The following is a 17,795-nucleotide window of genomic DNA, read 5'->3' on the forward strand; positions in this document are numbered from 1 at the left end:
CGGTGCAAAGCCCCTGTGGAATAAGTTCTTTATGGTTCACGCATGGACATATCTCTTGAGGGCCCTTTCCCTGCACTCAGTGGAATTCTTCTCTTTTCTAAAATAACAACTCTTGGGTGCCTATTACAGTCAGATGGAAAAGACTTCAAAAATGTTGACTTAGTTGCTGGACATATAGGCCTTCATTTAAAATGTACAGTCAATAAACTTCTTGAGCAATGCAGAGCTGCTCTCACAGCAGATGAAATCAAGTTACTGGAGGACTATTATGAGGAGCAAATTGATCCAAACAGTGATGATCCATTTCATGTTTTGTCATTATCTCCCAGTTTAGAAGATTGTAAAGGTGTTTTCTTGCAGTGAAGAATGACACTAATTAGCCTGGAGCCAGCTTCTGGAAAATAAAGCTATAAAATGTGTGTTAAATCTTTAAACAAAATGTTTTTAAATAATAGTGTGGATACTCCCTGGCGTAATATTTTACAGTTGGAAGAGGTCAAGTACCCTGAATGGAGAGCATTGTCACCATTAACTAACTTGGGGATCTTTCGTGGAGAATTAAACATGGTCCATTTGCCTTTATCTCAGTTTTAAATCCTGACGTTGGTCATGATGGCACTTCTGTCTGCAGAGTGAAATGAATTTCACGCATGTATGCAATGTTCTAGACTTGAGCCTTTGTTTACTGTTTTACAGAATTTATTTTTTTTGTTTTGGTGAGACGTTTTCTATTAGGGTTTTTATTTGTGGTTTTAAATATGTTCAGAGAAAATTAATTAAATGTCAACTTTAGATTTTTTTATTAGGTCGAGCTAAAATGGATATGTGGTAATAGGAAACAACATTGAATTAAACGAGTTATAGTTTATTGGCAGTTTTTTTTTTCAAATCAGTAAAATTAATTCTCAATGACTTTTGTTATTTCAAAGCTATGCATGATCTTTCTTTCGACTTGATTTGGTGCTATGTTGGAACATTGTGTGAGGTTTTTGAAAACAACTTGGTCTTTGCCCCAATTTTGGCTTAATTTTCTGTTATTTTTTTTGCTTGATTGGCTGGATATTTTGTAATAAAGTTTTTTTCGTAAATCAAATCGCTCTCTTTCTCTCTCTCTCTCTTCCCCTTTACACAGCTGCTGTTGCAGCCATAAAAATAGTTCAGTTTTGTTTTTTAATGGCAAAGTGGATATATTTTGTTTTGTTTCATTTCATTTCTTTATTAAGTTAATTGAGAAGCATGACTGGAACGTTTTATGTTTCATTGCTTTGGAATAATAAGGTTCTATCTGACATTTTTGTCCCAATGGAGTTATTCATATATTCTGGATGTTTCTTTTGAAAGCTTTGTACATTAGGGATCTAACAGTATGAACATTTCTTATCACTATTATAGTGACCAAAATAATCAGGGTTATCAGTATTGTTCAAATGTGCTGGAGATGTTCAAAAAGTACAGACACATAAATCACTTCAAGTTTTATATTTAAAAATCAACAAACAACAAATAAAATGACTTTTTGTTTGCATAATCACTAAAACTATAATATTACCAATGATGTCTGGATTTTAAATGACAACTTGACAAACAGTTTAATAGCATGTTGAGGTATCTAATGTAAATGTTCAAATAAAAACTTTGTTTTTTTGGAACTTAAAATATGCCATAATTTGTCCTCATAGAGGTAAGAGTATACATCATTTGGAACTGCAAAGTATCTACTTTTATTTGTGTGCGCTCACAATATGAACAAAGCATTGCGCTTTAGTAAAATAAAGAAAATAAACAACACAGGGTGGCTTTCTGCAGTCACAGTCTTGAGCAGAAATGCCTCACAAATGCAGAATCGAAACTCAGCAAATACTTACCTCACTGACATGATAAATATATTTATAGAATGATATAAATTACTACTTTAAAACAAAATAATTGGCTGTGCCAAGATTGTGTTTGCATTAATTACAAACAGCCTACAGCGGCATTTTAGTGCCATTCAGAAAAAATAACTAAATAAGATTAACGTCATAATATTTCAAGAATAAAGTCAAAATTATGACAATAAAATTATGTTATTGCATAAGTTAGGGTGAAAATGGAAATGAAAACACATTTATACCATAATTAAAACCGTTTGTGAATGGTCGTGTAATATTATTTACGTCAGAAAAATCTATAAGTTATGGGGAGGATATGGGCTCCCCATAACTTATAGATTTTTCTGACGTAAATAATATTACATGACCATTCACAAACGGTCTGGGGGGGGGGGGCATGCAAATATATATATATATATATAAAATAAATCTGCTTTTATTAGACTAATTATATGTCTGGAGCCTTTATCCCTTTACAGTGTAGGCCTACAGGATTTTCTAAAGTCCAGATTTTTGTGTAAACACTGTATGCAGACTATGCTCCTTTAAATGATCGGCCCAATAACAACATAATGAATTTAAGAAGTGAGTTTTATTAATCACAAGCATACTGTTCAAGAATTCACACAGGATTTGCACCGGTCCCAAACCATCGGGACATTACATGAATTCAGTGAATGAAATATGTTTCACTTCAAATTCCAGCTGTCTCCAAAACAACCACAAACTCCACAGAAACTAAAATGTGTGAAAAACATCTGAACTCAGCTTCCAAGAAATCCTTTTCAATAGTTATAAACAAAATAAAAAAAAGAAGAAAGAGAACTGGGAGCAGAATAATACTGGAATTGGAGAAAATGCTCTTTTGGCAGTCAGTATTTGGTACAGCTCTCCCTGCTTTCTTTTTCTTTTTTCTCTCAAAACCACAACTTTTCCCTCACATTGACATATGCAGGGACATTGGGCTGTGTGACCCATAATGTAGGCTATACCTCGCTTTCTAACTTACTATATAAATCAATAATCTATCGCACATGTCTAGTGAAATTATGAATTTCCAATTCCATCTGCTGAATTAACACTAGTGCTCTGTCCTCCTGAAACATTATTTCATTCTACATTTAGGCACTAATACATAATAGAATATCTATGTCAATGAAAAAGAAAAAAACAAAACAATGAACAACTACATGTCTATTTACAGTAAAATATATAATATTAGATATGCGTGACCAAAACAGTGAGCGCAGAACATTATCATTCCTCTCAAACACCTGTTATTTTCTAATCATTGACCTGGTTTAAGAGCGATGAATTAGATTGTTCTGCATATTCCAATTAACTGCTACAGCATTAAACGATTGAAAACTGCATTATTGTCACCGTCTACAGAGGAAGGCACTTAAGAGGAATGATTTATGATTCTCTTCAGAAGTTAGCTTCAGAAGTTTTCTGAGAACATGGTAGAATAAAATAAAATGGTTTTACTCAAAATATTATCAATAGCATTTAGTTTCAGCGGATTGCACCCTTTAACATCTTCAAAAGTGTGTGTGAATAGTCCAAATTTATCCATTATCATTGCTATGGAAGAGTACATTGTTAATTGTACATTGTTCCAGATTGTTAATGTATTTAATAAGGCAGATCCCCTCTCTACCATGACCATTTCGCTTTTCCATGGAAAGAGTGTCATATTTGCCTCATTCGACGTTTGGTTAAACCAGAAACTTCTTATGCACAGTGTAGCTCACAGTGGATCTATTTACAACCAGTACAGTTAGCCAACAAACAAACCCTGTAATGTTAAAAAGTAACACGGAGAGCGTTTCTCACTCAAATGTAGAGCGAGAAAAATAGAAGAAAAAAAATTATAATAAAAAATAAACAACCTAGACAGTATATTCACTATATACAAGATAAACAGCTAGCATAGAAGGACACTTAAAATCAAGGATACGCAGCACTGGTCTTTCAAAATATTCTGAAGATACTCACGGTCTAAGACTATCTACAAACATGAACATGGAACGTCCTCTCACGATTAACATGAAATCCCAGCAGTATAGTAAGTACATAAGACCTTTGATTGAAGCCGGTGTCGCTGGATATACCGCTGAAAGGATTTAGAAACAAAACATCCACACATCGAGTGGTCTTGTACATTATCTGTTTGCTGAATGACTAAAACAGAGGTGGGGATGTTGGTGGAAATGGTTTCTTTCATAACCAAATTAAAAATAATAATAATAATAATAATAAGTACTGGCTTCCAGGTTAGTATTTTACAAATATTTAAAAAAAAGTATTTTTTCTATTTTTTATTTGTAGGCTTTTTAAAATATATTCCATCAAAAATAGTCTGGCAAATTTACCTAGTACAAAATAAATGTTTTAAAAAGACAGAAGATCCGAGGAAAACGTTTTCTTGCTATATGTCAGGTTCTACTGAAATCTGACACCACAGTAGGTGGAATTTTAGTAAAAAGGGGCTGCAAAAGTTGAATTAAACAAATAACAAGTAACATCTAGTGTCTTTCAACAGTGATCAGACATGATTATTTGTCACCTTTGGCAAATACAAATTGTGTTGTTGCAGACGTGCCGTAAAGCGAGGCACGTACAATGGCAGCTCCGACGTTGATGTCCTCATTTGGGGATTTGTGTCTGCGAGGTATAATAGCGCCAATAATAACTTTCAACGTAATTCCACATCTCTTCCATCGCCCGTCTTCCTCCTCTCAGATGACAAACGAGGATTTGTGTCGGAAATCCCCCTGAAAGAGAGAAGATTGAGTAAAGGAGGTTAAACTGATTCCCTGTCTTAAACTGCTAGACTTTCCAAGAGATTTCTTAAGCTCTTGGAAGCCTTAATAAAAAAATAACATCTCTCGATTTCCCCATACCTCATCCTCTGTTCTGACATAGTCCAGTCCCTCTCCTTTTGCGGGAGCTTTGTAACTGAGGAGAAAAATAGAAACCTGTCAGTTTTACATCTGCAAAACCTTTTTGTATTTTGAATATCTGGACAGACTACATGTGATGTTAGGACTGAGCTGGAAACATTCAGCAGCTCCTTGGGTGATGAAATGGAAAAAAGCCATAAAACGGTGAGTCAAAACTGCTCTGGGACAGAGTGTGACTCAGAAGTCGCTGTCAAAGTCGTGTGCTTACTTGTTTCCCGTCTGCTTCTGGCTGGTGAAGTAGCCTCGTTTATAGGCACAGAAGATGCCCACTGTTATACACAGAAGCACCGTCACCACAATCACTACGCCCAGGATGATTCCAGCTATGTTGATGTCATCTACAGATAAAGGCCAAGTGTGAGATCATGGCTTTGCAGGGTGTCCTTATCACATGTGTAAAGGTGATCAAAATACGTACAAACTTCCATCATCTGCGCTCCACATTCAGAGAAGCCAGCCTCATTCCTGGCTCTGCAGTAGTATTCTCCAGCATCCTCCTTCCTGACCGCACTGAATTTCTGAAGATCATACATTACAGTGGTTTGAGTTGACGACTTGTTTTGGATAATGTTCAGACTCGGTATGATTTTAAAAAATATCTATTTTTATTTAGCTAGGATGCATTAAACATTATAATAGTTTTTCAAATTATTATTGTATTTGTAATTGTAAAAAAAAAAAAAAAAAAAAAAGCATTTGACGGAAATCATTTGACAATGGATTAAAAAAAGAAATGTGTCAATTAAACATACTTAGACTTTAGATGACAAGGTATTTTTCACAAATAAATAAATATTTAATAAGAAAAATTAAAAAATTAAAAAGAAGTAAACACTGTAATCAACATGGCACTAAGTATTCTGGGAAGTTTGTGTGCATTGGGAATAATATTTTTCAAATAAAGCCAGGGTAACCTTCATTTTACATACCAGCACAAAGTGAAAATGACATGATTATGACAGTGGGTAAATGAGTGAAGCGCAGCATAATTTTAAAGCACGAGTTTAAAGTTTAAAGCATTCAATTCCCACGGACTGATTGTTACACAGAGAACACGCGATCATGCTGGATACACATGCACACTTCACAAGATCTCACAGCTGGATTCGACTAAGTTCGCAAGGTTTGTGAAATTAAATGTTCATTAGTCATTCAAAGATTTGTTTAAATTATACAAATGCGTAATGTTATTTGCTTAATGCTGAAGGCGAATGATTGAATATTATAATGTTTGCCTTTCTATTACTAATAGGCCTAATATAAAAGCAACTGTTATAATACTTTACGTATACATGAATTCCTTTGTTTAATCATTCTATCTGATTATTAGACAGACTTCTATACTTATTAGAAAGAACGGTTAACGACGACGATGAACAGCAGAGAGAGTGTGAGCGCTGTGTGCGCCGTCAAAAAATAAGTCCCGCCTTAAACACATCGGCCAAGCAGAAAAACTTATCGGCCGATATTTGCCATTTTTCAAATATCTGCATCGGCCTTGGAGATATATTGGTCGCCCACTATTTTTAAAAATTTGTGCATTTAAATTTGTATTGTAAATGTATAAAAAGTGTACAATCGGTCAAGAAAAAAATAAAAATGTTTCTGTAGACTAAACTTTTTTGGTAACATTTTAATATAGGGACCCATTCTCACTATTAACTACTTGCTTAGTAGCATACCTATTAATAACATATTAGCTGTTTATTAGTACTTATAAAGCACATATTCTGAATGATCACATTCTACATCCCTAATTCCTAAACTTAACAACTATCTTAAGATTAAAAATCAGCTAATTAGAAGTATACTGAGGCAAAAGTCATAGTTAATGGTTTGTTAATAGTGAGAATTGGACCTAAAAATAAAGTGTGACAACTTTTTTTTTTTTTATTAATATTCAAATTAATTAATATGACATGATGAAATTTTAACTGAATTTAAAGGACTTTCTCATCAAAAAATGAAGCCTAGAAGCATCTTTGTGTATGTGTATGTTAGAAAAGTGTTGAGTGGGGCTCTTGCAGATCTTAAAAGACACACGGTAAACTCTTCAGAGGTTGTCTCCTCAGAGAGAAGAGGCTGTTCCGCAGTGCAGGTCAGACTTTAAAAAGTGGTGTGAAGGTTGACGAGGGCACAGAGTACAAATGGTGGAGAATGGCACTCTGGAATGTGCAAATGAGGGCAGCAGATTCCCTTCATGGCTGAGCCCATCGCACATCAACTGGCTCCCCAAAAATATCCCTATGCCTACCCCATCGCCTCTTTTTCTGAACTCACCAGAGTGCCAGTCTCTCCGCTCAAGGTGTAGGTGGAGTTGAGGAACTTTGGGCTGCTCTTGGGATCGTCTGGGATTTCCTCCTTGTTGCGGAACCACTGGTACTGGGACCTTGGGTAGCCCTCGTCCTCCAAGCAATGCAGCTCTGCGGGTTTGCCTACCGGGACGGACTTGGGTACAGAGCATCTGGGCACGACGGGCTTCACTGCATGGCACACATAAAAAAATCATATCAGAGAAGAGAAAGCATCCTCACATGCACCTTAGTGACTCCAACTGCAAACATCCTGGCTAACTGAACATGCTGCTCTTTCCCCTTTTAGACCCCTGATTAAACTCAGATGCAGTTTCAGAGGTTTCCTCTTATAGCCCTGAACACGCCCTGTAGAGTTAGTGCTGCAAGCATCCTCAAATGTGCGCCAAGGGTGGGTGCATTGGCCCGCCGCTCCGTCTCATGTTACATCAAAGCAGTTGGGAAGTACAAACAATGCTACGTCTACAACAAATTCTAAATTCCTCTTAAACGTATGCATACTTGGACACATTATAGCACGTCATGGACTGAGCAATTAATGAATGCAGAATTATTTGAGAGGAGCGCTCACCTCTTACAGTGAGTGAGATCAAAATCTCATCAAAGGATTTATGGTCGTTTGGGGCAGTGACTTCACAGCGGTAATCAGCAGTGTCGGCTCTTGTTGCGTTGAGAATGAATAAAGACGCAGGTTCTCGGATTCTTGCTCTCTTTTCTAAGTCACCTGAAAAAATAAATAAATAAATGGATGATTCACAGTTGAAAGCGTGGAAGAAAAGTGTTATTCATTAAATGTGGGACTTTAAATTGTACTCCAAAAGTTCCAAATCCTTATTAAACACTGATAGAATGTGAGAAAACACAATCGGTTTCAACATTAGCTGAATAAATGACACACGTTTGATATCAGTAAAAGTTTAGCTATCTTGACCTAAAAATAAACAACACACATTAATTAAATGCAGGTTCATTTATAATAACTAATATATAACATTAATAACATATAACATAATTAATACTACATTATTGACTGTTTATAAGTTTTTAACCCCAAGTGTATGTATTGTTCAACATTGTTCAAAAAAAGTGAAATATCGCATTAACTGTTAAACTGTCAGTATAAATGTTAACAAACTTAAACTTAAATATATATATATATATAAATATATATATAAATATATATAAATATTATATATATATAATCTTACAGACCAGAATCTTTTATTAGTGGTTTATGTAGAAATTAACATTAACCAACATTATTAAATATTGTAGAAATATACTGTAATGTCATGTCAAGTATCGCATTAACTGAATGTTAGCAACTTGAAACTTATTATAAAGCATTCCTCGTGGCACAGTATTCAGTGGAGTGTTTTTATAGCTTACCTGCTATTTCTTTTCCAAAATACACATAACTTGGCTCTCCTTTCTTAATCTTCTTCCATTCTATTCTTGGATTAGAAGTGGTGATTGACTCTATCATGCAGGACAGCTCGATCGCTGCATAGGGAGAGAAAGCGAAAGAGCTTGTGAGCAGTTCCATTAGCCTGTTTAATGTTAAAATCAGCAGCTAACGACTGCTGGGGAGCAGATTACCCAGCCTTACATTCAAACTCATTGACCCATGGTTTAGCATTCGTCGTCTTGAGGATGACTGCCAAGGTGCTGATGTAGCCTGCAGTGAGAAGACACAAACAAACATCAGTTTTATGTTGAATTAACAACTTGACATTAGGGGGTGAGGGGTATCGTTATGGTCTAAACCACATGTGATATTAGTACCAATGTATATATGATTTCTGAAACTCAATTAACTTCTACCCTGACAGCACACATTCTTCGAATCACTGTGAGCTGTGAACGGATATGTTACCAGCCATTTTTAGTTTCACTCTCACAACAAACATCACTAATGTAAAAGCGTTTCACCACAAATAATTGTGCAGACTGACAAGCAGTCTCAGTTCTGTTATGAAAAACAGCTGGCTGCTTTAAAGTGAAGGCCAGGGGGCTCGCTAAGTGCATGAAGTCGCTAGTAAACATGCTAAATCAAAAAGGTCAACTCTGAAGTTCATACTAATTTTAGACATTTGTGTCTCATCGTTTTTGTCCAACATCAAGAAAATGTTTAAAAGAATTTAAATGAATCTATTAATCGAGGTTCACAGAGGAAGACAAAACAGAGTCATATTTGCACAGAACATGACCTATAAACCTTATCACTTTATTTACCACTTTAAAAAGGTTAAAGGTTAACTCTCTATGAATAGCTGGTTGGGTAAAAGCAATTTTAGCAATCAAACACCATTTACAATCAGATACTGGAATAAGATAATTTTTTTGTCATAATCTTTCATATAGCTATCAAAAACATTGTTTTTTTTAAATGAAAGAGCATATATTCAGGGCACTGAAATTTTAATGGCCATTTGATTGCTAGGGATAATTTTTATGAATCTTTGATGATTGTATTTTGGGCCAAGGCTCTTGAGAATTCATCCATCTAACACAGAACAAGGCTAGCAATACAACAGAAGTAGCAGCAAATATGACTGAGAAACCACATCAGTGTGTTGTGGTCAAACATTGAGACATTTACTTTTTTTCAGTTTTAGTTTGAATCATTTTAGTACTTCAAGTTTAAGTTTTTCCAATTCAATTTCAATTACTGTAGAATAATTGTTTTAGTATTGGATAATAACAACACTTTTACTCTAATGAAATCAGCATGCACAAACAAAACTAGGGGTGCTCCGATCACGATCGGCCGATCGTTAATGCGCATCTCGTCAGTAAAGCCGGTTTTCTAATCAGCGGTTAATTGCATCAGGTGCGTGGTTTCACATAGAGTAGCTGTTACTACACAGAGCCGTTGTTAATAGAGAAGATGCACCAAAAAACGCTGAAAATGAAGTGGATTTGCGCATCTTCTCTATTAACAACGGCTCTGTGTAGTAACAGCTACTCTATGTGAAATCACGCACCTGATGGAATTAACGGCTCATTAGAAAACCGGCTTTACTGACGAGATGCGCATAACGATCGGCCGATCGTGATCGGAGCACCCCTAAACAAAACATTTCCAGACTAGATTTGGAATAATTGTCACATATCATATTTTCAGCCCCATTTTGAGACCATTGTAGTGACAGATAAGGGCTCTGAATAGACTGTAAAGCTAAAACAATGTTGTTTATTGTGTACAAAACAGTATGCAATGGAAAATATAAAAAATTGTCTTCACAATTTCCTTTAGTCAGATAGATCAATTAGGCATAACTAAATATTCGTTTTTAATTTAGAACTTATAAGAGGTGCAGATCAGTGCAATGACGTAATTGGAAAGGATGCAGGATGTTCCCCCCAAACAACAATACATAAACACCTCACACACAAACAAATCCACACAAGCTTACATCCTCTTTTACAATCATATCCAGCCATATGGAGGACACGAAGGCCACTGGCCACTCTAGACAGGCAGGAAGTGGTGGTGTTGTCTCCCGTCTCCTTTTTCTGCCTGCCACATCCTGTCCTATCATATCATCAAATAGGAGGCTGGTGCTCACCATAGCTAGTGTAGTGTCAGTAATGTTCGACTCCATACACCTCACCTCACCAGTGATGTAAAGTCTGTCCTGTCGGGTGAAGTGTCTGTGGTCTGATGCCATTTGAGGAATAATTGAGCCCTCAAACAAGGCAGGTGCTCTATGACCTACATATCCTGACCTCTCTCTTCCTGTTTGGAGAGCACAGCTGGATGAGATGTGACAATCCTAGCCAAGCTTTAATCTTCCACTTCTTCCTTTAGAGCCATAACTGTTGGTTCTCTTCAGTAATCTTAGTGTAATGCGCCGGTAAAATCCTAGGCATTACAGAACTGAATAATATAATAGAAAGAGAGAGAGAGAGAGAGAGAGGGAGATTTCCATATCAACGCAATGGATAGTATTTGTGGCACAATGTTAATTAATCACAAAATTTAATTTCCAATCATCCCTTTTTTTAGTTTCTAAAAAAGGGTCTGGCAAACAGTGATGTACTTATATTGGAAGTGAATTGAGCTGTAAACACTAAAATACTGTTTCAATATCATAGCCACAAGACGTAAACAATATGCGTTTTAACATGATTTGATTGTGAAAAAATGCTTACAAACATTTTAAGTGTGAAGGTATATCAAGTTATATTAATGTATTTATGTGATCAAATAAATACATGAAAACTATAATATTTGTTAATGTTATTGCAATTTTAAATATATATTTTAATATTTTAATACATTTCTGTGATAGAAAAGCTGAATTTTGAGCAGCCTTTACTCCAGTCTTCAAGCATCACATGATCCTTTACAAATCATTTTAATATGCTGATTTTGAAATCTTTTGTAACATTATAAATTTCTTAACAGTCACATTTGATCAATTAAATGTATCCTTGATAAATAGAAATTAGTTTTATATACTATAAAATACTAAATCTTACTAAAAGATATCATATTTCTGCTCTTAAATCATTACCACTTTTTCCTTTTCCTTTTCTTTTTTTTAAAGAAAAGTAGGGACAAGTCTAAATTAACATTTTGAAACAAACAACATCATGCCTGGAATGCTTCTTCAAAACCGCACGAATGGACCACCTTGGAATTAAAAAAAATAAAATAAAAAAATGGAACGATGGTGAAAAAGGTCAACAAAGGGGTCGGCCTATTCGAGGAAGCCATTTTCTAATCCTGGCATCGACACCTAACTCAGCATGATGGCTTATGGAGAAACATTACACCACAGAGAAACGAGTTATACGGCCAGAATCATGGGGTTGTTTGGACAGCCTCCACAGTGCAGAGTTTAAACCCCACCACACCCTGCATCGTGATCTGCAACCGGCGTGCAGAAACGCCGAAAACACATTCTGCTCTGATGCAGCCTGTCAGAGAGCATTCAACACATGCGGTTCACTCAGCAATGCATGAAGTGGATAATATTCCTTGTTATTTTTAAACTGCAGCATTGATTCATTTTGCAGGGGGGAAGGGGGGGAGGCTGTTCACTGGCTGAGAAAGAGATGCCCACAGAGCCATTCATTACACATCCCAGCTCTGCTTCACTGGGATTTGATTGGATGTTGATCGTATCCAACTGGAATAGATTCTAAAGCTGGCGAAGCCATATCACATGGAGAGCCGAACTCGGGCTCTGCCCCCGCAGCTTTAAAATGATCCGCATGTTTGTAGTTCTGAACAATTCATGATGTGGAAGAGGTCGCAAATCCTCTTCCACTGACACATGGATAACTGTACAGCAATATTCCCAGTGTGACTTCGCTGAGGCGTGTGTTTCTTACACAACACCCTCCGATCCTGTACGAACACTTGTGTAGATGCATGGTATAAACTTGAGGGTCGGATTTCGAAACCATTGAGAAATGACAAAGGAGACAACATGTTTTAAATTCACGGTTCATCTCATGGGCATTTTGGCATTTGTTTTTGGTTGACGCTGACAGGAGGAATTAAGACTCTGTTCTGAATCCTATAAGGCTACCTACCACCTACATAGGCAGCTGGCTTCTAAGGGAGCATCTTAATGGACGAAAAGCGAGCCTCACATTGACTGACAATTGTTATAATCAACTTTTCATCTGCCATCTTGGATTTTTTCCCCAAAGCTGTACATTGGAAAGTCACTTTACTCCATGCAAAAATATTCATGCCCACTGTATTCCAATATTCTCTAATAAGCATACATTTACAAGAGAAGAAAACCCATGTGAAGATGCATTTCGGTTGAGATAAGGCTACTCATGAAGCCAGTCACCTCAATACTTGACATGGCAGTGTTAAACCCCCTCTACAAATAATCTCCTGCGTAGGACATCCCACCTGCTCTAGGGAAAGTAGCTTAGCTGACCTCTCCGAACTCATGAAAACATCGGCATCAACAGAAGTGTAGTGTTTTAAGCTTTGAGTCAGTAATGGTGGTGTTTTTACAGCTGTGGACGGCTCTTACTCTCCTGACGCTGCCCAAATGAATTACCTCAGCGGTCTACATTTTTATCTCCTTTACATTTAGGTCTGCTGTGGTTTTATTTGCATGGGTGTTACGAGTCAGAAAGGTTAAACAAAGACTCTTTTGAATAAGTGCATAAGATTAAAGAGGAAATCTTCATTTTTAAAGGTCTGAAGTTTAATATTCAGTCGGTTACAGACTAAAAAACCGCCAAGTTGCTGGAGAAATGACAGTAATGACCTCTTGCTCTGCCCTCAGTCTCATCAGTTACATCTTATCTCAAGTGAAGACATCTAATAATGAAAGCTGAGAAGAAGGTACCTCAGGGAACTAGACACAGTCATTACATCGGCTGAACATCTTGTTCATTTCTACGTAACCCTCATGTTGGATCTATCTTTATTCTCTGGTTTTCATTCAATTGAGAAAAAGGATTCTTATACTCATATTCATATTCCCAAAGTCCCATTACTCTGTTGTGAACTGTTAGATTTCTATCAAGGAAGAAATAGGCTTGCTTCTTGTTCCACCAAGACTAAAAATAGTTTAAGATAAGGCAATCTCCACAACGAAAATACCTCTGATATTCCTTCAGCTGCTGAGCAAATGTCACTAGGCGTCACTTCAAAGTGCAAGTGTAGAACAAGCAGACATTCCTCTTGAACCGCACCTCTGATGAAAACACAACACTGACTTGCTGTGGTCTACATTAGGAGGAATGTTCATTGTCTTTATGAAGATATGAAACCTTTTTAAAATGACTTTTGATTTGTTTTTACTTTTTATACTTATAGAGCCTTTACATATGAAGTGTTCCTGCGTTCAAAAACAAGTAGACGAAAAACAAAAGGAATGAACAGAAAGCAGGGGAACTGAGACACCTTTTCAAAAGTCTGACTATTTTTAACTTGACGCAGCATCTTAGAAACACACCACCTGTGGTGGGATGCCAGAAAATGGCATGCAACACCTCAAGACGTCTGTCAACATACAGATCCTATACATGTAAGATGCCAAAAATAAGCTAAACTAAATATATAAATAAATAAAAAATATATATAAGTCACATTCAGTGTGTTAAACATAATTTTTTGACGCAATTTCTGAGTGAGGATTTTTTTCTATACCATTTGTCTGTGTTCAGACATATATAAATATGTATGCATACACCTTTTAAATATATAATTTCTCTGTTTATCTGGACAGACATGAGGTAAATCTAGGTAGACTAGACTGCACGTGCAACAGGATTCATTTGCATTACTTCTAAATTCGGTGGTCTCTGACAGTTCACTTTTCGCCAGAGGCTCTGCTCTTTGCATTTGTAATTTTTGCATTCACGTGTGGATGCTATAGGCTCTCTTGGAGGTATTTGAGGGCCTGACTCCAGCCGAGCTTCCCTCTGATCTAGCCAGGTCAAAGACTAAGCTTGAGCTGAGCCAGTGAGAGAGGGGCAGCGGTGTCACAGAATGCCTGAGTACATGTCACTTTGCGTCAGCATTAGTTACTGCAGGAGGCCCCCTTTCCTTTTGTCCTCCAGCCGACTGGAGTTCATAGGACCGGTGTGCGTATCTCCCATTCCACATCTCAGTCCTGTATCCCATTATGCCCCTTCTGCATGGCAACACGCTTCAAATGAGGTGAGATTTTGACAGTCAGGTATGATTTAGTGATGGAAGATCAAAATAACGGAGTATGGCTTCAGTTGATTGCATTTGGAAATATTATGTTTTGGCATCAAAAAGCAGTACAGGGAAATGTATTTCACAGATAGGTCATATTAGGAATACTTTCCACCTCACATTCCGGTCACATGAAATAACTAGGCTTGATTATATGACCACTTTTTTCCCAATAAAAATAGACCCCTTGTTTAGTGTCACACATCACATGGTTGAAGTCCACATGAACACCAATCGAAACCTTTGTTTTGTGACACAGTTTCAGGCAGTGGGAGTGAATGAATAGTAAATTAATCAGGACAGGGCCTGATGGCAGAACAAAAGCATTCCTGATAGCAACAGTACAAAGGGGGATCACTTTTGAGTGGCACAATTAAAAAATAAAATTATACAAATATTTGCTAAATAGGCCTATTAGAAAAAAGTTCTGTAAACATTTTATAAAGATACAATTTTGTTTTATCTTTTAAAACTGTTCAGGTCAAAAAATTATATAAAAATATTCTCATTTAATAGAAATAATTAAATAAAAAAATAACATTTTAAAATAAAAAGTACTATGGCCATCTTTCCACAGTATTCCTCTGCCTTCAATTTGAGATGCTTGAGCATCACTTGAACCTTATATAAAATGAAATAAATAAAATAAAATACAAATAAAAATACAATACGATAATAAAAAAAAAAAAAACTAAAGTGTGTGCAAAATGTGTTAAAAATTCTAAAGCCCCTGTGACCCCTTATCAATGTAGCTTTTAACATGCATTTTTTATTTAGTTCATAAGTAAGCATAGAAAAAAGCCTTAATGTATCAACTTGATCTGTAAGTGCTTTTCAAGCTATTAAAATGGCCCTGGGGTCTCAGAGACCCCCGCACAGAACATGAGGGTTAAAATGCAGCTTAAGCACCATCGTTGAACGTCTTCCAACACAGGTTCGTGATTATTCAGAGGGCAGTTATATGTTGCAAGACCATGAGTTATTTTCCACAGGGGTGAGAACAGGTTACCGTTGGAGAAGCCTTTGCTATTTATAGCAGTTGTCAACACCAGTCAGAGACTGCGTGGCATACTAATTGGTTGCATTTGCAGGTAAGTCAGTGCTGTGCATCTCCTCCCGTCCCATTCATAGGCAGCTGAGAGCACTGACCGTCCCCAATAAGATCTACTAGAGGCTTAGTTTTCACCCTCATGGCTCCCGGATGCCATTTCAGCAACTGCTTTTCACAGAAACTGATAATGAGAGATATGAAATGCATTTGCATATATGCACACAATATTAAGACTATGCTTATCTCCTCTGTCAGTGCTAAAAGGCCTTAATTTAGCTCACCGAATCAGCTGATTGGAGGATCCCGTATTCGCCGTGAGGCTCCAGCCGAAATCTGTAAATCGTGTCGCACTCGGCTCCAGAATTAGCCGCTCACTGCTTTCAGCACAGATGGCGTCATCCCCGCTCACTGCAAATGCCTCACATTCTAGAACAAGCACACTGACCTCTTCCTTAATCCTAATTAGGACTGTAATTTCTGCCAGAGCCTTCTTCAAGAGCGGTGGCAGTACAAGCGTGCGCCTTGAAACATAAAGAAAAAGCTTGTCTTCTCTAACTTGTGACATTAAACGATATGAGATGGTGATGCGTCCGGATTTCTGACAATGTCTTTATGATGATGGATTAGAGGAATACATACAAGCGTCATTGAAGCCCGTACTGTGGTCTGCACGTTTCTCTAAATAATGGGCTGTGATAAATACATAGGCAAATTGGGCTAAATCCCCGAGCAGGCTTAATAAATTCAAGAGTGAGATGAAGTCTAAAGGACATTAACTCGTATGTTCTCTCAGCTGTTGGAGTCCTAAAAGGGCCCAGTTCTGGAAACAACATCTATTGTTGAGCATGCGAATTGTGTAGCAAAGCAGCGAGGTGCAGATTGGCTGACAGCTGAATAATGCCACCCCACAGTGGCTGGAGACTTGTTGAGTTAGCAGGGATATGTACATAATCCTCCTCACTTCCTGTTCAAAAGAAATGCCCCAGAATGCAATGGGGTAGGTGAAAAGAGCACCCTGCAGGGTGACTCTTTACATGTCACAAATGTAGTAAGCTGGTGGCAAAAGTTTTTTTTTTGTGTGTATATCTTGGTAAAAGGTTATCTGAAGAATTATACAAAAATATTTGATAAAATATAACAAAAACTAATTTTAACCCTCAAGTACTGTCGGGAGTTTTATATTTTAAAACAATGTTGTGCATGTAAATATATTACTAAAAATAAAAATAAAAACCATGATGGACTGGCTACTTTTCCATAGTGTTTCCATTCCAAAAAATTGGGATATCATTTTTTTTTTTAAATGGGGGGGGGGGGCGTGTTAGCATGATTATCATGTAATTGTAACTTTTACTCACAATTAATAAATAAAAAAACACTTATGTGACATATTAAAACATGCATACCCTAATAAATAAAATAAAATGAGAGCAGTGGGGTAAACAGGAGAGTATCTCAGTCTCTATAGAATCACACTCTCACAGAGCAGTGGCTGGACCGGCAGCAGGAAGTCTATAAACTGCATAATAGACCCGGTAGCAGCATTCACTCCTCTCTTCAAGATACAATCGGTGCTAAAACAGCAAGCCAAGCAAAAACCCCTGAACTCTCATTGTCTATTGTACAGCGCTGGCCCCCCATAGCATCACTTGTTAATTGCCTTTTGTTTGCACTCTTGTACAAAAGCCATGTTGTGTAGTGCTACTCGCTGCTCTGAACAGTTGGAGCTGAAGTTGTTGCTGCTGTTTCAAAATCGTTACCTCTGCCACATGCATCTGTTATAAAATGGAGTGCATTTAAAAATGAAATCGATATGACTATTGGCTGAGGCATAACGTTAGTCTGTATCAGTAATTGTGGATTGATTTATTGTCATCACTTATTTATAATACAGGGAATTCT

At 36.9% G+C, this 17,795-nt stretch overlaps 1 protein-coding gene across 1 annotated transcript in view; it reads right to left on the bottom strand.

Annotated features, from left to right (window-relative positions):
- Window positions 1-2,444: 2,444 nt before the first annotated feature.
- LOC127985800 (junctional adhesion molecule 3B) overlaps window positions 2,445-17,795 on the bottom strand; it is a 31,382-nt gene continuing 16,031 nt past the window's right edge. The window contains exons 2-9 of the mRNA XM_052587964.1: window positions 8,759-8,827; window positions 8,539-8,652; window positions 7,721-7,873; window positions 7,118-7,320; window positions 5,256-5,355; window positions 5,046-5,175; window positions 4,778-4,832; window positions 2,445-4,648 (exon numbers count right to left, since the gene is read on the bottom strand). Coding sequence (XP_052443924.1) covers window positions 4,613-4,648; window positions 4,778-4,832; window positions 5,046-5,175; window positions 5,256-5,355; window positions 7,118-7,320; window positions 7,721-7,873; window positions 8,539-8,652; window positions 8,759-8,827 — 860 coding nt within the window. The 3' untranslated portion in view covers window positions 2,445-4,612. The remainder of the gene's footprint in view (window positions 4,649-4,777; window positions 4,833-5,045; window positions 5,176-5,255; window positions 5,356-7,117; window positions 7,321-7,720; window positions 7,874-8,538; window positions 8,653-8,758; window positions 8,828-17,795) is intronic.

This window comes from Carassius gibelio, chromosome B21 (assembly GCF_023724105.1).
Source record: "Carassius gibelio isolate Cgi1373 ecotype wild population from Czech Republic chromosome B21, carGib1.2-hapl.c, whole genome shotgun sequence".
Lineage (NCBI taxonomy): Eukaryota > Metazoa > Chordata > Actinopteri > Cypriniformes > Cyprinidae > Carassius > Carassius gibelio.